The sequence below is a fragment of the Hemitrygon akajei genome, chromosome 12, assembly GCF_048418815.1.
Source record: "Hemitrygon akajei chromosome 12, sHemAka1.3, whole genome shotgun sequence".
Taxonomy (NCBI): domain Eukaryota; kingdom Metazoa; phylum Chordata; class Chondrichthyes; order Myliobatiformes; family Dasyatidae; genus Hemitrygon; species Hemitrygon akajei.
In genome coordinates, this window is record NC_133135.1 from 68,331,169 (window position 1) to 68,353,225 (window position 22,057).

The 22,057-nt window shown below is 39.3% G+C and overlaps 1 protein-coding gene across 1 annotated transcript in view; it reads right to left on the minus strand.

Moving 5' to 3' along the window:
- Positions 1-1,452: 1,452 nt before the first annotated feature.
- slc30a7 (solute carrier family 30 member 7) overlaps positions 1,453-22,057 on the minus strand; it is a 75,835-nt gene continuing 55,230 nt past the window's right edge. Inside the window, exons 9-11 of the mRNA XM_073063387.1 lie at positions 6,518-6,608; positions 6,279-6,428; positions 1,453-4,064 (exon numbers count right to left, since the gene is read on the minus strand). Of these exons, the coding sequence (XP_072919488.1) occupies positions 4,017-4,064; positions 6,279-6,428; positions 6,518-6,608 (289 nt within the window). The 3' untranslated portion in view covers positions 1,453-4,016. The remainder of the gene's footprint in view (positions 4,065-6,278; positions 6,429-6,517; positions 6,609-22,057) is intronic.

The window sequence follows — 22,057 nt, forward strand, 5'->3', positions numbered from 1 at the left end:
TGGTGTGAAAAACAATTTTAGAAATACAGCGAGCAGTTCTATGGGTGAAAATGCCTTGTTAATTAGAGACCAGAGAATATCCAGACTGGTTCAAGTTGATGGGAAGGCGACAGTAACTCAAATAACCACACATTACAACATTGTGAGCCTGTTGAGGTCATCTACTGTATCCAGTGCTCCCAGTCTGGCCTCCCGTAAACCAGTGAGACCTGACATAGCAGTCTCCAATCTTCACTGAGCACCAACTAGCTCCATCCGCCAGAAAAAGCAAGGTCTCCCGGTGACCACCCATTCCAATTCTACTTCCTATTCCAATATGTCAGTCTATTGCCTCCTCTACTGCTATGAGGAGGCCACACTCAGACTGGAAGACCACCACCTTATATTCCATCTGGGTGATCTCCAACCTGATGGCATGAACATCGATTTCTTGAACTTCTGGTAAATGTTCTCTGCACCCCACCCCCCCCAACCATTCCCATTTCCATTTCTCTCTCTCACATCTCTTTACCTGTTCATCACCTCCCTCTGGTGCTCCATCCCTTCCTTTTCTTCCATGGTCTTCTACCCTCTCATATCAGGTTCCCCCTTCTCCCTGCCCTTTATCTCTTTCACCAATCAACTTCCCAGCTCTTTACTTCACCTCTCCTCCTCTCCTAGTTTCACCTATCACCTTGTACTTACTCCTCCTATCCCCCCCCCAACCATCTTTTTTTTCCAGTCCCAATGAAGGGTCTTGGCCCAAATTGTCAACTGTTTACTCTTTTCCATAGGCGTTGCCTGACTTGCTGAGTTCCTCCGGCATTCTGTGTGTGTTGCTTTGGATTTCCAGCATCTGCAGATTTTCTCATTTCTATTATAGCAATGGTGTACAGAAGAATGTCTCTGACTGCACAACACATTGAACCTTGAAGTGGATGAGCTACAGCAGCAGAAAACCACAATCTGTTTCCACTCCAGTACCTAATAAAAGCGATCACTGAATGTCAAGTATGTACTTTGATCAATTTTACACACCATTTCAATTTCCCTTCAGCCATCTGTTTACTGAAGAAAACAACTACAGCCTATCCATCCCCTCATCCAAGTCAAGATCCTCCAGCTCTGGGAAGATTCTTGTCTTTTCTGCACACTTTCAAATATGACAACCAGAATTCTACACAGTACTGGAGCTGTGGTCCTTTATGGAAATCAAACCTAATTATGTTTATATGGACTACCTCTGGTGCTAAATGGAAAAAAAATCTTGCCTTGATAATCATCTCCAGTCCCAATTGTTTTCAGGGATTTTTGGATATGCACACCATAGTCTCTCTCTTCTCCTATGCTTCTCAGATTTGAAAAGTCTGTAACATGGGAAAAATAATAGGGAATACTGTACCTGTTCCATAGCATTAAATTCCCAGGAACATATACCTTCAGGAAATTTAAAATTAACTTATTCACAAACCGTAGTTATCAAAATATTTATTATGCATATTGCTGCATTTCAGACAAGTTCTTTGATGAGAGTTTACTGTAGAGACTATTAGAGTAGTACATACTTCAAATTGCTTTGGTGATGTTTACAATTGTTTTAAAATATTAAAAATACTGTAGTCAATCTCTTCTTAAATAATTTTCAAGAGATTTATCTAGAATGATAAATATATCAACTAGAATAACTACCAAATAGCTCAGGACTCACACATGGGATCTCAGAAAGACCTCTACATTCTGAAACCATATTCAAAGTGATGCTGCTCATTTTCTCCCCTCTTATGCTCAATTAATTTCTGGGTAGAGGCAAAGGCTTGATACAGAACAAAGAATCCTTTGATTTAAGATCGAAAATGTTCCCAGAACTAGCAACAATGCATATTATAGCTAATAGAGTGACTATTCCATTTAAACAGAAGAGTAGTAATGCTTTACAAATAAATACTTCTGCTTTAAAACAAAAGTATTTACTGTTCTTTTGAAAATCAGATAAACTTTCTTATTAACACATTTTGTGCAGAAATGCTGTAAATTTAACACCCTTTTGTAGCATGTAGACTAAGCAATACAAATTTAGAAAGACCCAAACTTCAGAAAACCATTTAATTGTTTTAGAAATAGCCTCTGGAGGCAGAGTAGGAAAAAGGATAGTCTAGGCAGTACCTCTGTTTTATCCTTCACAGACAGGGTCTGATTACACCTTGAGTGTGCAAACACATCATGCTAAGATTTCTAAGCTATAAACATTTGCTTTGGATAATGCAGTTTGGCATCCACTGCAAGATACTGTGCTATACTCCTTTTTTCCTTATGCAGCTAATTTAATCGACAAACAACTTAATTGCTGGATGACCTCAATTTACAAAAGTACATTTTGTTTAACTGTTTAAACAGCTAAGACACATTAAAATTTGACAATTTAAAAAACACACTGTTGATTTTTGTTTTCTTCAATCCCTATCACAAACACTGAACAAATCTGATTTATTTCTCCCTAGTGACACATGGGCAAAATAACTGACCAATTCACCCTAATTTGCCACAGGGCAAATCATCTGCTAAACCTCATTACCACCTGTTGAATAAACTCAGCATCGAGTTGAATCAGAATTATATTCTCTTTTCAAACCGCTTAGTGACAAAAATTCAAATGATCAAGTCACTATTTTCATGTGAAAATATTTAAACCGATGTCTAATGCTCATTTAACTGAACCAGCACAAGCATCAGTGAAAACAATTGCTAAACTGATCAATTCATGATAGGCTTATTCAAACCAGGTTTGAATCTGCCAGGAGCTTTTTCCCCAGCCCCCCCTTTTATATTTATAAACTGATTGTGTTTTTCATTATGTAAGCGATTTATGAACAGTTGAGAGAAGGATCTGGAAATCTACCAACATGTGAGGCACTAGTTTTTAAACCAAGTATGACAAAAGATCATTGGTGTAAAATCAACTACAGTTTTCTCTTTCCAGTAATCTCTACTGCCTCATATGCTGAGAATTTCCAGAATTTTTCTCTGAACATTTCAGATTTCTAGCATTCACAGTACTTTACTTTTTTAAAAGCACCACTTGGAACATTTAAGATAAGGGTTTAAATTCCTTTTCACTATCAGAACAGATACAAACAGTACCAAAAGGCAAGTCAGGATAATGTATAAGTTTTAAAGAAAACTCTTAACAATTTACAAACATTCAGTTTTCTTATATCTGGCTACTTGTCTTCTGCATGGATTCTCTGCTGGACCGTTCAACTTCACCCAGTCCATTCCTGGGTGAACTCAAGTGTGCAAAGTTTCCATGGTGCAATGGAATTTCTTTATAGTTCAGCAGAATACAATAAACATGTCAAAGGACCTTTAAAAGAATAAGCTATTGAACTGGATACCAGCGTGCCACGACAGAAAGGATCAGTTCCCTAACCTCCTGTCTCTCCCTACAATAATCTTATTAAAACCCAGCAAAACCATGCTGATTACCATGATGTGCACTACTGACCAATGATTATAAGACTTGCTCTGATGGGTCCAGTAATCACTACCTGCCTTTCAAATATTACTTCTTGGCCACCATAAAAAGGCACTTCAGAAACATGGTTCATATCATTCAATGTGTGAGCATACAACAAATGAAATTTTAAAAGAAACAGAATGCAGAATGACAGCCAAGATGACAAATATTTAAATGAACAGGGATAATCTGAACTGTGGGAAACACATCTGTTAAATTGGATGCAGGATAATACAACATTGTTCATCATACAACAGAACACCAACTCAGTTTCAATTCCTTAACAGTCAAGATGAAATAAGACACTTTAGGTCTAATCACAAAATGATTGTTCCACATATAGCAGATGATGTTAATTATTTCACCGTTCCTTGACTTGAGACCTTCTACCGATGTAAATGAATAATACCACATTCAAGTTTGCTGCACGCTGGTGGTGTTTCAAATCCAGTGACGAACCAGCAGTTAAATCTGTTCCCAGATCCAATAACCAGGAGTTTAGACCTACATGATTCAGGCATCTTTACATTGCTGCAAAATCAATCTGTACGTAAAGCTGCCTTACGCCTGCCTGCCAACAAAAAGCAACAAAAAGAAAGTTTATTCATCCATTAAAGTAGGAATGTGCTGTTTCCTCTCCAACACCAATTCAGTATCAATTCCCAACTGTCCTTCAATTAAATGGGGAGAATTATATTTTAATATATGAATGGCTTTCCACATTATTGCAACATTATTCTGCATACTTGAATTTCCTGAGTGCTAAAAGTGGCAAAGACAAGTTGTACCTGTATTGGGGAATATATCAAATGGACAAGGTCACAAATTCAGCTCCTAGTGCACAAAACTGGATGGCCCAGTAGCATAGTAGTCAGCACAATGCTTTTAAGTACACGTGACCAAGGTTCAATTCCCTCCTCTGCCTGTAAAGAGTTGTACAATCTCCCTGTGACTGCGTGGATTACCTTCAGGTGATCCACAGTGTATGGTGTATGGTTAATTGGTCACTGTAAATTGTCCCATGATTAAGCTAGGATTAAAATTGGGGATTGCTGGGTGGTTCAAAGAGCTGGAAGGGCCTATTCCACGCTGTAACTCAATAAATAAGAACTTCTGGCTGCCAAGTGAGGTCAGGAGGCTGGAACCAACTTCTCCATTAGAAATAACTTCAGAACCCAGGGAAGAGAAATCAAATCACATAGAACACTTTCCATATTAGGGAAAAATACAATGCATGAGAAGCATAGGGGCACAGCAGTTAGTGCTTGCTGTCTCTTTACTCCAGGGACTCAAGTTGAACAGTATACAATATGTTGGTGTGGAATTTGCAGGTTCTCTACATGTTCCAGTTTCCTCCCACATCCCAAACTTGTGTGGTGGGTAAACAGACTACAATAAATTAACCCTTAGCCATAGATAAATAGCAAAAAAGGGAACTGACAGACATACATGACAGAATAAGCTGCAGTAAATCAAGCAAAGAGTGGGGAGGATGAGACTAATGAGATTATGCCTTTCAGAACTGACATGTCTTTAGCCAGCCAAAGGTCTCCTGTGAAACAGAAACATTTAATTATGTTCCCATGCTTTTCTATTGGTGCTGATCATGTTATTAAGATGTAGCTTGGAAAACTGAACTCATGCGTTGAAAAGTTATATTCATGCTCAAACATGAAAAACACTAGATTGAGTGGAGAATCCTTAAAGGCAGGGCAAGGTAGTGATCTTGGCAGTACACTTGCTGCAGAGCAGGAGGTCCTATATAATGAAGTGCACTGAATTATCCTTTGAGGAAATTACAAGATCAGTCATTCTACAAGATAATTCATTAAAGGCTACCAAGTAGTGCAGCAACATGAAAAATTGGTGAGTAGAGTTTAGTTCAATAACAAGTTATATTTCCATTGCTGGGCATGTCCAAGCATCAGAATGAGATCCCGAGTTAGACAGGCTTAAGTGGGGGTGGAGTGTAGTGGGGTAAAGTGTAGACTAAGTAGGTCATAACTGAATGGTTCAAAGTAATAAATCCATTAGGTTTCCTCATTAATTGAGGTGATAGACTTGATGGTGTATAGCAGTATTACATTAGAATGGGATGTGGCAGGCTTCACACCACCCGTTATTTTTTAAATGCAAATAATGAGTGACAAAAGTTCAAAAATAAACAACGACCAACATTCTTTCAATGGATACAAAGGAGGATAATGAAAAACTGCACGAGGAAGGCAGAAACAGATGACAGCACCAAACTGAAGAGAAGTAGGCAATTATTTCTATCCCACTGTTATACACTGTGCCCATTTCGACAACCCGTAAACTCAACAGTTACTAAGCACCACACCTCTATATTAAAGACTGCAAAATAACAGAACGAGCAAGAGGATTTTGTTTTGTAGTAAACACTAAAGTAAAACAGATGGGTACTAAGTAGTAAGATGCTAAGTCTGAAATAATAGTGGTGTTATGTTGGTTTATATAATGATACATTATTAGTGTATCAAATTCAAACAGGTTCATTCTATAGTATCTTTCTCAACATCTAATTTTATTGGATACAGAATATCACACTATAGGCAGAACTCTTTCATATTTAGAAGTTACAAGCTGACATGCATAAATAACAGAATTTTGCTTATAGATGCTTGCAAGAAGCATTTCTTAAATATGTAAAACTGCCTTCAATTTTGTGCTTTCTAGGAAGCTGCTCTTAAAAGATCAATGGCAATTTTGTATTTATATAAAAGGAATAATACCAACAAGAATAATAAATGTTCTCTTGATATACCTGAGTGAAAATGTTGTGTGTTTGGCTCAAAATCCATCTTGCATCTGCATCAGGAGCTACCAGAAGCTTTATTGTTCCAATGTACACTTCACTACATAAAGTCCAGAAGTGGGGATCAATTATACTATAAACACCTTGCAAGTGTTGAACCTAAAAAAAAATAGAAAATTTTAGTGTTTCGTTGAACTAGATGTACTGAGGATTTTTCTAAGACTTAATACAAAATTAATTGTACGCACCCGCTGGTAGCACTGAGGCAATATGTGATCCAAAGAAGGAGGTGTACGTTGCATTAAAATCCCAATGGATTGCTTTAAAAGTGGAACAACGCTGCCAGGGAAAGAGAACACAATTAGAAGATTTTCCCTTCTGAATACTACATTGATTATAGAAATACTGTTTTTAAACTTACACAATACACTTTTTAATACAGATTGATACTGTCCACATCAGCACTATACTATCTTGCAGTAGGTACTGATTCATATTTATTGCTTCAGATGAGGCTAATTTCTGAATGAATACTTTTTGTTCCAAGCAGAGCAGTGCTTCTTCACCATATGACTGCATCAGTTTGCTGGCTACAAGACATGAAAAGACTACAAAGCTTTTGTTTAAATTATACAATATTAAGTAATGCAAAGTCACAAATGTCCTACAGAAAGCCATTATTTTCTGAACAGTTAATACTCCCTCAGAAATACCTATAATGTAGATGAATGAAAGTACTATGAAGATTTTATACAGGGTGTGACTTACTAGATTATTCAAATGATGGTAGATGTTAGAGCTGCATGTACAGTTTACCACACAGATAACAGATTTGCTTGCCTGAAATTTGCACCTCTTCTGCAAAATTTAAGTGTTTTAAGCTGAAAAAAGCAACTTTGCACTTGTTTTCAACTGAAAGACCGAAAAACTATTATGGGTTACCAATTAGCTGTAGTTTGGGCAACAATAACTTCTGCCACATCTAGACAACAAAATTACTTGAGTATTCAAGATAATGTAACAATTTTTTTAGAAGAAACATGTAATCCTTCTTAATGGTTTAAAAACAGTAAAATTAAGCAATACAATTAAACAATTTAAAAGGTTCAGGTAACCAATAATAATCACTTCTATTATTGGAAATAAACCACATTCCTCTACTGTGCAGAATGAATGTCCTTGCCACATTAAAAAAATTAAATCCTCAAAATCTACTTAATGTTCACTTTGTGAAAATGAATTAAAATATGCTGTGCCACAGTTAAACCCTGCTTAATAATTTAGTATTGAAACTTTTCCCTCATTTATTTCACTCTGGTAATTATAATTAAATTACCTTTCTTACACTTTTAGTTTGCTGTAGCCCACTTAACAAGTGAAACTAAGGAACTCAGCTCGCTTTAAATTAAAATAGCTCCATGTGTTTTGAATATAATTGTTCCTGGTTGTAGTCTTGGAGATGTTCCAATGATTAGCATACACTGTATTCTCTTAATACCTGCAACTGGTTAATTGGTACTATGGCTTTATTAAATACTCAATGAAAAATATCCCCACTGATCACAGACAAACTTAAATTTTGCAGTATGACAGTGGTGAAAGTGTACTGAAGAGAGTTCATCATGCCAACATTCAAATGTAAATTACAATCCTGTGTTTTAGAATAGAATTTTATTTCTTACATCCACCTCACAATGAAGGAGTAAAGATTTTTATGTTGCATCTCCATCACTATGTACAAGCAATAAAGGAGTGAAATGTGGGAGGATACTCCCCCAACACTAATTAAGATTGTATACATAATTGTTTTGTATACATGCATGTACAGTTAGATACAATGTACAATCAGATATGCAATCAGATCAAAGTGTATTGATCAATCTGATGGCCTGGTGAAAGCTGCCCTGCAGCCTGTTGGTTGTTGCTTCAATGCTGTAGTACTGTTTGCCAGATGGAAGCAGCTGAAACAGTTTGTGGTTGGGGTGGCTTGAGTCCCTGATGATTCTCTGGGCCCGTTTTAAGTACCTGCTGCTGTATATTTCAGAGATACACCAGATCAGATTCAAGGACTGATTCTAAATTGAGTAACAATGACAGGTAATGAGGTGAGAGTGCTGTTTGATTGCACTACTGCCTTTCTATCACTTTGCTGATCACAGGACAATACTGAGTAGGAGGCTTGTCCAAACTTTTTATATAGTCTGGCCATTCATGAACAAGTTTCCATTGCTATTAGAAATCAGTGTTGAAGCTATATTAGGAAGCTTAACTTGGGCATAGCTAGTGCTAGAGAATGTTTCTTAGGTCCATAATCTTTATTGATTCACATTATAGGGTGATAATATTGGATAAAGACAAACTTCAGTGATGTTGTGACACAAGGAGATGATCAAAGTGGAACACCTGCTCAAAACCTTTGACCAAAAATCTTGGGTGGCCACAAGCCAAAACTTTGCATGGGTTTAAGAGGATGTTATCAGATCATACTGGAATAATTTTCTCTGTCCTCTTGCAAACCTTACTGATTTCAAGAGCCTGGTGTCATGAGTGTGAATGATATATCGAACTGGAGCAAATGTAAATACAATTGTCAATGCTGATGATGTTGGCCTGGCAGACAATACCGAGATCAATTTCGTTGTCCAGCAATGAGATTGGAGGATTTTGCAATAGTATTGGTGAAAACTCACCCATATTTTGTGATGCTGGCACAAGTAATCCATGCCTCAAAACCATACGGCAAGGTGAGGATCACAGATCAGGAGACCATGACCTCAAACCAAGTATTAATTTTAATGGCCACAAAACCGTGCAAGTGCATTGGTGATTTCTGTTACGGAATTCTGTATTCCCAAGATATTGAAAGTGATGTTTTCTAGACCCAGTTGATGAAATTTATTGTTGGGATGCGGTGTTATGTAAAGGGTGTTTAGGCTGGCAGAGGAATTTTGCCTTATAGAAACTTGGTGTGAAGCCTATTCATTCAACGGGTTTAATAAACAAGTCAATGATAACTTGGAGCGTAGCCTCATTACCATCTGCCTCCTGTCTCTAATAAAGTCCCTACTGAGGTACATACATTGCTAGAGTAAAGGGTAAACAAAACTTCTTTTTGCATTAGTTTCTCAGATTCACCAAGACTGAGAAAACAGTGAATCTGACAATATCTCAACACAGAGGATAATCAGCATTTAAATTACTAAATTAATAATCAGAGGCTGGAGTTGTACTATTTAAATTCAGTCAAAAATATAGGGAGAGAAAACAAACCACAGAATTATCATGATGCTACACTATAATGTTCTTCAGGGAAGGAAATCTGTCATACTTATCTAGTTTGAATTAATTTCACTCCAGAGGATTAGGCAAAGCCGCAGAGCACAGAAAAGGGCCCTTCAGCTCACCCTGTCCATGTCAACCATCATGTGCATCTATACTAACCTCAATTGCTTGCATTAATTCCATATTCCATATGCCTTAAAATTCTTATATGGCCTCTGAAACGCAAGCCACTCAGTTCCACAACAAAAAGGGTTGGGAATAATTACTGTTTCAATTACCCAAAAGGCAAATCATCATTGAATTTACTTTTAAACTGCAATACCCATAATAGAAAGCGAGAAGAAACAGATTTTTTTCAGAATCTAGGCGTTGGCTCTAATAAACCACAAAGGAAATGCTGTGAAAATGAACACTTAAAACTTCAACAAGCAGACTCAAGAAAATCAAGTCCAAATGCAAAATAAAAAACTGCTATTTTCTTATAATTTCAACAGAAGTCTTTTGGAATGCACCTTGCTTTTTCCCCCAAAAATTTGCTCCTTCAAAACCTAGAGTACATCAGCTACAATAAAACAGCTTCCCCCAAAAACTTGCAGTTAATTAAGATCACTTTTACAAAGTTTAAACAATATCAGCATTATGAAACTTGCAACCAAACTTCTTACAAATTATGTCAACTCATCATAAAATAATCTGATACTCCCTTACACTACCCAATTATTCAATCACATCTAGGAAAATAGACATCACCGGATGCTTCACAGCCTGATTGGCAAACAAAATAAAGACCAACTGACAAGGACAGCTGTATAAAGGCTTGATCTGAGAGCTAGACATTATTAGGTGGTTCTGAGATAGAGATGACAAGGATTTAGAGATACCAGCCTACAGCCTTATCCATTTACAATGCACTATGGTTTTATCATTACCAAATTTTCAACAATTAACAGACTGATTGATGGTCACCATGGACCAGGCAAATAAATAATCAGATTACAAGAGTGCGGTTACTAACCACATTGCTCTCCAAAATCTCCCCATCATTTGCAAGACACAAGGTGTTTACCTGGTGCAGCAATCAGCTGCACTTGAGAAATTAGACACCATCCAGGCCAAAGCATCTGCCAACATTCAGTCCTTCCACTTCAGTTGCCCTGTGCCAATGGGCTTGTGACATCCACAAAATGCAATGCGGCAACTTGCCAGGGTTTCTTTCATTGCATCCCACTCCCCCAAATATGCAACTCAGGAGAATCAAAAGGTAGCTGGTGCTTAATAATGTTAATTCGCGCAATTGTGCACCATGTTTTAAATATCTAGACTTAGAAATTTTACACTATTCCTTCATTACTGCCGAGTCAAAATCCATGAACTTCTTATTAACACCAACAAAATCAGACTACTAATCATAAAAGGACCATGAGAGTATTTTCTCTACAAGGATAGTTGGTAGCTCAAGACGGCAAACTTATAATCACCTTTGAATATAAATTGGAATACAAATTCTAGACAACAGCTACATCCGCATCCTGTGTATGAATAACAAGAAAACCTCAAAAAGACAACCATAGTGACTGTAGCTTATGAAAACAGATCAGTTAAATTGAACAGAATGCCATCTTCTGCATTAGAATCATTAGATTATATGAATTGTAAAAGTGTAGGATTAGTCATAATTTATACTTTTGAGTGAATTTTGCACATCAAAAATGATACATTTTTCAGAGATCAGAAATACTAATGAAAAATATACTATTCTTATACTTCATGTACTGCCAGAATGAATTACCCAAAGATGTTATATTTAAGCCACACTACCCTGACTAACATACACCTCCTGGAGTCAGGATTATTGACCTATAATACAGCTAACTTGCTTTGGGTGCATTGGAGCGTTATTCCCTTTGATGCCCACTTTCTTCAGTTTTACTAGGCACCTTCCTGTCAAATGGTGCCTGCTGTCAAGGCAGGCAATCTGATCTCACCTGTAATTCAGTTCTTAAGTCAATGTTTAGACTACAACTACAGTGTTATGTAGAAATGAGTGGCTTAGACGTAACCTGAAGATGACAGTAAAATACAGGTTACAAACAGGCACTGTTTGACTGCACCTGTACTGACATCTTCCAGGATTGAGCAAGTAAGTGCCTGCCTTGTGAGTAGCCACGCTGATTCCCCCCCCCCCCCCCGTTTTGTGGATTATATATCTGGGCCATTTTGCACATGTGACAAATGTACCAAAGCAGCTTATCTACATTCAGAGCCAGTTCAAGTGAAAGTTTTCAGTATTAGAGCAAGAATATGATTGGTAACATAGCCTTTATCAGCAGTTTCCTGATAAACAAGTCAAATTGACTGTTCATGGGATTCTCCAACACAAGAAACAGGTGATGGATCACTCAGCACTTCCCCTTTAAGATGGTTTCAGCCTTGCCTTAAGCATTCACACGCAGGGCACTGTGATCAGTTGTGAATGGTCCTACATACAACCCCATCACTCTCTTTAACAATTAATATGGCAGCACTGCAGATTGTGAAATTGCTTAGCTCTGTCTTTTGCCTGTTTTTGCTCTTTCACACATAAAATCATGTGTATCTCCATCCAATTAGGTGGTTTGCTAGGATTGGGAAAGGAACACATCTTTACTTGCATCATAGACCCCCTGCCCCTCCATTCTCCGCAGGGATTGCTCTCTCCAGGTTTCCATTGTCTTGTCCATTGATCCTGCCCCACTACTCTCCTTCTTGGCACTTATCCCTGCAAGTGGAAGTGCTACACCTGCCCATTTAACTCCTCCCTTACCTCCATTCCAGGCCCCAAACAATCCTTCCAGGTGAGGTAATACTTCACCTGTGAAGTCTGTTGGGATTGCCTACTGTATTCAGTGCTCCTAATGGGACCTCCTTCTACATTGTTAAGACCCGGCACATACTGGGGGCTCTGTTGAGTACTTTCAATCCATCAGCAAGTCCCACTTGGTGGTGCAATTATATCAGTGCTGGACTCCGGAGTGAAGGTTCCCGAGTTCGAATCCAAGTCAGGTTGAGTGTTGAGCTAGCAACTTGGCCTCGTAAAAACAGGAATAGCTTGCTACAGAAACACCGTCACGACGGTGCCCTGATAACTCAACTGCCGAGTTAAGGGCTATTCTTCTTCTACTCCATCCGCAACAAGCAAGATTTCCTAGTGGCCAACCTTTTTAATTCCATTCCTCATTCCCATTCTGATATGTCAGTACTTGGCGTCCTATACTGCCACAATGAGGGCACTCTCAGGCTGGAGGATCAACACCTCATATTCCTTCTGGCTAGCCTCTAACTTGATGGCATAAACATTGATTTCTCTAATTTCTGATCATTTTCTACCTTCCCTCTTTCCTCCATTCCCCACTCTTGCACCTTTCTTACCTCTACTCTTCTCATTTGTCTATCACCTCCCCTGGTGCCCCTCCTCCTTCCCTTTCTCCTATGATCCACTCTCTATCAGATTCCTTCTTCTATTATCACCACACAGCTTCTCATTTCATTCCCTCCTCCCCCCACCCACCTAGCTTCACCTATCACCTTCTAGCTTGTACTCCTTTCTCTCTTCACACCACCTTATTCTGGTTACTTGCCCCTTCCTGAAACTAGAAACATTGACTGTTTATTCTTTTTTTATGGATGCTGACTGAGCTGCTGAGTTCCTCCAGCATTTTATGGGTGTTACAACCACATATTACAGTTCTGCCAGGCTGGCATCTCATGATTGATTTGCATGCTACTGATTGATTTTGCTGCTCCAAAATGTTCACGTTATTATACCACTGTATAAATTAATTTGTCCAAACTCACTGGGTTTGAGATACAAGTGAGTGCTGATGCTGGAACCTGGAGGGGAGAAAAAGGAAAAGAAACTGCTGCTGAAATTCAGCAGGTCAAACAACATCTGTGGAGGTATCTTACACTGAATGGTTCAGGTCAAGACCCTTCATCCATACAGAGCTTAGGGGATGATAGTCACTATAAGGAGAGAGGAAGGGATGAGAAACAAGTTGGTAAATGATAGCTGGAACCAGGCTAGGTGGGAGATAATGAACTGGTTGTTCGGGGAGAGAAGAGTTTAGAGATAGTCTGGTGGGTGATTGGTGGAAACACAAGGGGAAAAATAAATGGACAGATGAACCTGGCTGTGGGGAGGAGGAAAGGAGAAAGGAGAGGGTAAAGACAATGACTGGAAGGTGACAAATGAAATCAGGTAAAGGAGAGATGATGTGCAGATGGAACCAGATGACAGATTGAATGCAAAGGTTAGACCAAGAAAGAAACCCAGGTGAATGGGTGTGTGAGTGAGGGGCAGATGGAACCAAGTAGTAGGGTGGGTTGGGAGGAAGAGGTGCAAAAGGCAGAAAGGGAACATAGGGTGGGCCAATAGGAGTGGAATTGGAACGAAGGCAAAGTGATTTATGAACTATAAATTTTCTACTTTCATAGCACTGGGTTGTAGACTAGATCCAACTGTTCATACCATTAGGTTGCAGAAAAATCACATTACATTAATTGGCTAGCCTACAACCTAAAGGTATGAACATCTGAACTTGCCAAGTTCAGGAAATCCACAACGTGTGTGCTTTGCCTACCCTTACCAGTCATCCTAGGTTCTCTTTTTCTCAAGCTTGTTCTCCTCTTCACCCCCCACCCAACCCCAACAGTTAACTAGATTCATTACCCTGTTCCACATAGTCCATCTATCACCCACGCACGCACACACACACACAACTTTATTTTTTCTCAGCTTAGCTTTCTCATCAGGTTACACCTGCTGACCACATCTCCCATATCCAGTTTCACTTAGGACCTTCCAGCTTCTGTCTCTATCTTTCACTGCCCTCTCCCACTTGGTTTCAACTACCCAGTTTATTCCCAACCTGTTTCCACCCATCAATCTCTAAACATCCCCTCCCCTGCTCCATCGGCCCATCATTCACCACCTGCCTATGCCTACATAACCTATCAGCCATCCTCTCACTTACTTATTCTGCCATTCTCAGGGTCATGAACCAGAATGTCAACCATCCATTTCCTCGGATAGAGCCAGACCTGCTGATTTCCTCCTGCAATTTGTTTTTGAGGTCAGCTCTTTGATGAGGAATATTGGCATCCATTCTTTACAACTTCTATCAAGTGAACTTAGTTGAGCTACTAGGACTTGATGTTTCAATCCCTAAAAGTCGGCACTCTCGATGTTGGCAGTAGGCTTGGAGTGGTGACGAGGAAAGTAGCTATGTCATTGCGGTCATCAGGTGGGCACCCTCCTTCTTTGACGTTTCGTTGACAAGCCCACAACATCTCCAGAGGGCTCAACAGTGCTACCTGGCGTCCCAGATACACCTCCCTCAGTTCCGTACCCTCCTATCTTCATCTTGCAGCCCAGTTGTTGTCTTTCCTTTTAATCCAAATCCAATTGCTGCTTTCTTCTGCTGCATTTGACAAGGACTTGACCACTTGTTGGAGGGAGGCACCCCCATCTTCTTCAATAGACTGGTTGTAGATGTAGCAACGAATCCCCTGCATCCCACTTCTACAGGGAAAATCTTGGTCTTCCAGCCATTCTGAGCAGCTTCAGTTGCCAGTTCAGAGTACTTGGTCTTTTTCCTCTCATAAGCTTCTTCAACACCATCTTCCCATGTTGTCAATTCCACAACATATGCCAGCTTGGCTGTTGTGGACCACAGGACTATGTCTGGCCGGAGTGTTGTAGCCGCAACGTTTGGGGGAAACACAAGCTTTTTCTCCAAGTCCACGTCTATTTTCCAATCCCAAGCAACCTGCAGTGGCTCTGATGACAAAACTTAGCCGAGATCCCTCCATCTCCCAGATGTCACGCCAACTGAGTTTCCTCTTTTCTAGGCTCTACCAATTAGTCCATTGGCCCTGCTTGGCCATTGAAACAGCTCTGGCACGTCGCTCTGCCTCCTCCTGTCTCCTCACCTCCTCCACCATGAGCCATCTCTTCTGCACTGATGTTGCTTTGTGCCATTGAGGAGCCTTTGGGACGAGCCTGACACCAGCTCTCCCATGTTGGACTTGGCCAACCACATCCCTGAAGTGAAGAGCAGACCTAGCACTCTGAATGGCTTCAGATGGGGTCCACTTCCTCCCCGTTGCCACACGGGGGACCGCTGTTCGAATAACAGTATCTTCAGATTCAGTGAGGGTAATGACCAACCTTGCTTTGGTGCACTTGTATTCTTCCACAAGACTTGTAATTAGTAATTCCAATTTGCCGTTCCATACAGTCCAACAGGACTTAAGCATCGTGGTAGTCCACTCTCTTGAGCTTTTCCACCTTGTTGATGGGGATTTCATACACTGTTAAAAGCTACATGAGTCTTGGGAGTATGCTGAACTGGAGGCACCACAGCTTGAGTTTTCTTGGCAGCAAGGTCTTGTTGACGTGAGCTATGTATGTGATGGTATCCTTTTTGAGTTGTTTAAACTGCTCGGTGTCCTTGAGCTTAGCATCATACCACCGACCCAAGCTCCTCACTGGCATTTCTGAAACAGTTGGGACAAGTTTCCATCAATATGAAATCTTTGATCTGTGACTTGACCTTTGACAATGGAGATGCTTCTGCACTTGCTGGGCTTGATCTTCATCCTCGCCCATGTGATGTTTTGATGAAGCTTTTGCAGAAGTCTCTTGGTGCAGGGGGCAGTTGTCATCAGTATTGTAATATCATCCATATAGGCTCGTATTGGTGGTAACCTTTGACCAAACTGTAGCCGTTTTCCTCCCGCAACCCATCATGATGCCTACTTCCAGTGGTTGCCAAGCTGTGGTGAAGTCTGATGTTGTGAGACAAATTTGCAGATCCTGGAAATCCTGACGAAGGCTCTCGGCCCGAAACGTCGACAGTGCTTCTCCTTATAGATGCTGCCTGGCCTGCTGTGTTCCACCAGCATTTTGTGTGTGTTGTTTGATCCTGGAAGTAGTGTTTTACCAGATTTGTTATTGTTGCAGGCACCTGAAAGAATTCAAAAGCAGTCCACAGCAGGGAATGAGGAACTGATCCATAGGCGTTGGCCAGGTTGAGGAACAAGACATGCAGATCCTTTCCTTCTTTCTTAGCTGTCTGGATTTGATGCCATATGATGCTGTTATGTTCAAGGCATCATGAGAAGCCTACTATGCCAGCCTTTTGGATTGCTGTGTCAATGAAATGGTTTTGTTTCAGATATTTTGTAAGCCTTTGCACCAACACGCTGAAAAAGATCTTGGCCTTCTATGTTCAGAAAGTTTATTTGGCAAAACTGTTCAATGGTGGACAAATTCTTTTCTTGAATTAAATATAGAAAAGAGCAAGTTTACCAACACCACTATTGCAATCTACTTCACGTGACAATGAACATCAGATCACCAGATGGACATGTCCAACATGTTTCTTCTCAAGCACCATGTGCCCACTTGTAAACAATGTGACAGAACATTGATCAACTTTCCCAGACATGCTAAAATGCTAAAAGACAGTTTAAAATGCTACAGGGGAACTAAGTTTCATTACAAATCAGGAACAAAGCTAGATGTGAAACTGCCTAACATTTAGAACAATCACAGATGTATAACAAAAGTAGAAATAGAAGTTTCCCAGTATTTTAATTCTGAATTAATATTTACTTTTCACCTTTGAATTATTTCATAAAACCAAGACTGCTCAAATATTATAAATTTTGAATACTGTACACACAAAGATTAGATATTGCATACAAGAGAAAATCTGCAAATACTGGAAATCCAAGCAACACACACTGAATGCAGGAGGAAGTCAGCAGGTGAAGGGTCTCTGCCCGAAACATCGACTGTACTTTATTCCCCCATAGACGCTGCCTGGCCTGTTGAGTTCCTCCAGCATTGTGTGTGCTGCTTGGGAGACATATTTCAAGTTAAGAATGTGCCACATCAGTTCTTCACAGCTCAGTAAAATAAAATTATAGTCATTTGATCCAAATAATATATAACAAGACAAAAAAGATATTCAGAAGCTTAGTAAATGAGGTAGATTTTAAGGTGGATCTTTTAAAAAGGAATTGAAGAGACAGAGGAGGTGAGGAAGGAAACCACACAGCACAGGGTGTGCAGAACTGAAGATACTGCCACAATTGTGGGATGAAGGGAAGACAAAGGGAAGATGGGAGTATAAGAGTTCAGAGTAGAACACCCTAAACTCAAGTAACCATGTTACAAAAAGAGCAAGAAATAAAATAAAAGCTGAGTTTAAATAAACTCTGCACATCCTAAAAGATACAACAAACAAACCTGAAGCCACTTACTGTCCAGCCAGTTACTATTGCAATGTAGGGAAACATGACAGCTGATAAAGTCCCACTAACAATAATGAAACAAGTGCTAGAGAATTTTGAAAAAAGGTGTGGGTACTAGGAGTTAATATAGGTCATTAAGAACAGAGCTGATTAGCAAGTTGGACCTGAAGTATGATAGTAAACACAACTTATGAAAAGATCTTTATAGGTTTGTGGTTAGTTGAAGTATCAGTGCATTGCAACCTAAAGATATCGGACAATTTGCAGATGCAATGCATCCCAGCTCCAACTGGAAGAAGAATTTATCTGAAAGTTGAATACAAGGATGTTGAGTTTACGTACCTAGTAGGCACACAGATGTGTATTATATATACATCCAGAGAATAAAAGTAACAATTTGCATTTTAGAGAAAACTGAAGGCTCTTGTTGTAACTGCAATAAATACAGGTACAAGATGATTCATCAAATTTGAGCTTTCACAAGACTGAAATGGATAATGTGATTCTTATAAGCAAAAATGACATTCTCTATTTGATTATAATAAAAATAAAGTTTAGATGAAAATGTCTTGACAAACTATCAGTTTTGTTCACATTACTAGGCACAAGACACTTAATATCTTTAATTTATTTGAAGTGTCTATGAAGAATTACAAGTAGTAATTAAACAAAATGCCAAAAATTGGCAAAATGCTAAATAAAATTAGCAAGTGCAAGACAGTAGTCCAATAATTTATAAAAATGTACAAACCTGAATAAAACTTATCGCAAAATCTAATGTTTGAAATACACAAAATATCTGACTGTAATTTAAAGCTTATTTGGTGGTAAGCTGATCATTTTGACCAACCCTCAAGAGAAGAGGATTAAAGTTCAATTTATCTTTGAAAGTTAAGTATCTGTAACTACCGTAGATTCCGGATTTTAAGCCGCTACTTTTTTCCCACATTTTGAACAGCTTTGAACTCTGCGGCCTTTAATACGGTGCGGCTAATACATGATTTTTTTCATGGCCGCCAAAAACATTTTGCCTCATAACAGTAGACCAATAAAATTGATGAGTAGTTCACAGAGGTCCAATGAAATTGTACGATAAATCAAGCGCACTTTCACAATTAAATTATTGTAAATCAGTCATTTGTACTCACCCTCATCAACATGGAAAACACTCGAAGAAAAGCATTGTGCTGCCTTTATGGCAGTTATTTAGTTTATAATATTTTCGCTTAGTAATTCATTTGTTAGTTAAAGTTAGAACTGTTTTAACTATATTTGTTTTCTGTACTACATCGCGGGATGCTATGACGTCACACCCGGTTTCGCCGCGTCTTGTGGGATACCGGTTTGCGATAAACGGGACGGCGGGGGGGAGCGGCGGAGCGAAAACGCTGCTTTTAAGTTAAAGGCGATCAATAACTTTTCCTGGTAGGCTGCAGTATATATATTTTTTACCAGTCGTTGGGAGATATTGGAATGTTGTTCAGTAAAGAAGTATACGCAACGTATATTTAAAAGTAGCTGCGTTACAGGCACGGTTCGAAAAAAAGCATTTGCAATATGTATTTGTTTATGTTACCATATGGATTTAATTAAAAGTTAAAAAATCCTCACGTGTAATATCTTTCTGTGTAAATATCTCATATTACAACGTGGGACACCTGCGGCCGAAAATCCGGTGCGGCCTAAAATCCAGTGCGGCTTGTACAAGTAAAAAATTGATTTTATTTCTAAAATTAGAGCCAGCGGCTTTTAATCAGGTGCGCTCTGTAGTCCGGAATCTACGGTAGTTAAAAAATCAGATATTTCAGTTATTAATCCTGATGGAGAACAGCATTTTTGTATGTGAAAAGCAAAGCAGTTCAAAGAAAAATAACTACTACGACTATGCAGTAACATCAAAATAATAGTCACTGATACAAACAACAGTCATTTTGTCCCTATCTGATTTTTACATTAATCCAATCTCCCATTACTGTTTCTATCCAAGTTGACTGTTTTTCTCTTCAGTCAAAAGTTTCATGTTAGCTCTATACTGCCTTGTTCTAAAATGGAAACTCTTTAAATCTAGCACAGCTTATGTAATTTAAAGGAAAACTCCGTACATTACATCGTAATAGCCTGAGCACAAAGAACAGGGAAGGACATGGAAGACAGCTGGAAGGATGTACAACTCTGCATGTGTTACAGCTGGAAGTAATCTATCTTTTCAACGCATCCTTCTGAACTCAAGGACTGGCTTGGGGTATACATGCCAAAAATTGCAGCTGGGAGTAGGGAAAGACGACATATTTGGCCAGTCTACTTCTGAACAGAATAATTACTAGGAGAAAATATTTTTGATTTTAAATAAGCAATCTTCTAAACTTATACATATAAATTTTGAAAAAAAAGTGGGGAATAAAAGTTCTCATTAAGCCTTGGTCATGAACTGAATAATCTTTTTGCTTGAGAGGACCAGAGGGGAGGGGGCAGCATCTGAATTATTACTTTTGTTGATTCACATCATAAATTTTATCTGAAGAAAAAGTATTCTTTGCGAGAGAGGGCAAGGGTGGAGAAGGGGTGGAAGACTGAGAAATTTACAATAAAACACAGATAATCCATTATTTCATTTTCTGGAAATTCATAGATTTGGCATCTGGCTCACTTGACTTGGTTTCCTGTGTGCCATCAAGCCTCATCAGGTCCCTGCTTCCTGTGCTGTCTCTAAACTCAGTAGGCCCCCTTTTCCCACACTCCCACTAAACTGATTTGAGTTCACTGGAACATTTTTCATATCATAATCATAGTACACTACAGCACAGAAACAGGTCCTTTGGCCCATTATCCATGCCAAACTATTAATCGGCCTAGTCCTGTCAACCTGCACCCAAGACCATAGCTCTCCATACCCCTACCATCCATGTACCTATCTAAGTTTCTCCTTAAATGTTGAAATTGAAACTAAATCCACTACGTCTGCCGGCAGCTTGTTCGACACTCTTCAATACCTTGAGTGAAGATGATCCCCCTCATATTCCCCTTAAATAGCTCACTTTTCACCCTAACCCATGGCCTCCAGTTCTAGTCTTACCCAACCTGTGGAAAAAACTCGCTTGCAGTAACTAGTGTTGTTCCTCAGGGGTCAGTATTTCACATTGTTTGTCAATGATTTAGATAACACAACTGATAGCTTTGTGGCAAAGTCTGCAGATGATACAAAGATACGTGGAGGGGTAGGCAGTGTTGAGGAAGCAATGCAATTGACTTGGACAAATTGGAAGAAGAGACACAAAAAAAATCGCAGATGTAATACAGTGTTGGGGAATGTATGATAATGCATTTTGGTAAAAGGGAAAAAGTGCAAACTATTATCTAAATGGGGAGAAAATTCAAACATTAGAGGTGCAAAGGGTCTTGGGAGTCCTCATGCATGACTCCCAGAAGGCTAATTTACAGGTTGAGCCTGTGGTAAAGGTGGCAAATGCAATGTTGTCATTCTTTTCAAGGGGAATAGAATATAAAAACAAGGAGATAATGCTGAGGCTTTATAAGATACTAGTCAAGCCACACTTGGAGTATTGTCAACAGTTTTGGGGCCCCAGAAAGGGTGTGTTGTCATTGGAGAGAGTTCAGAGGGGCTTCACGAGGATGATTCCAGGAATGAAGGGGGTTAACATATGAGGAGCGTTTGGCAGCTTGGGGCCTGTACTCACTGGAATTTAGAAGAATGTGTGGGGGGGGGGGGAAATCTACTGAATGTTGAAATTGAGGGGCGACCCTCTAGAAGAGTTTTTTTTTGACAAGAAGTAGTGAATCTGTGGAATGATCTGCCACAGACAACAATGGAGGCCAAACTATTAAAGCAAAAATTGATAGTTTCCTGTTTGGTCAGGGCATCAAAGGTTATGGTGAGAAGGCAGATGTAGGGGGTTGAGTGGGATCCAGGATCAGCCATGATGGAAAGGCAGAGCAGACTCAATAGGCTGAATGATCCAATTCTGCTCCTATGTCTTATTTACCCTATCAATACCCCTCATAAATTTTGTTTATCTCTATCAAATCTCTCCTCATTCTCCTATGTTATAGGGAATAAAGTCCTAAGCTATTCAACCTTTCCCTATAATTCAGGTCCTCAAGATCTGGTAACATTCTTGTAAATTTTCTCTACACTACTTCAATCTTATTGATATCTTTTCTATAGGTAGGTGACCAGAACTAAACAC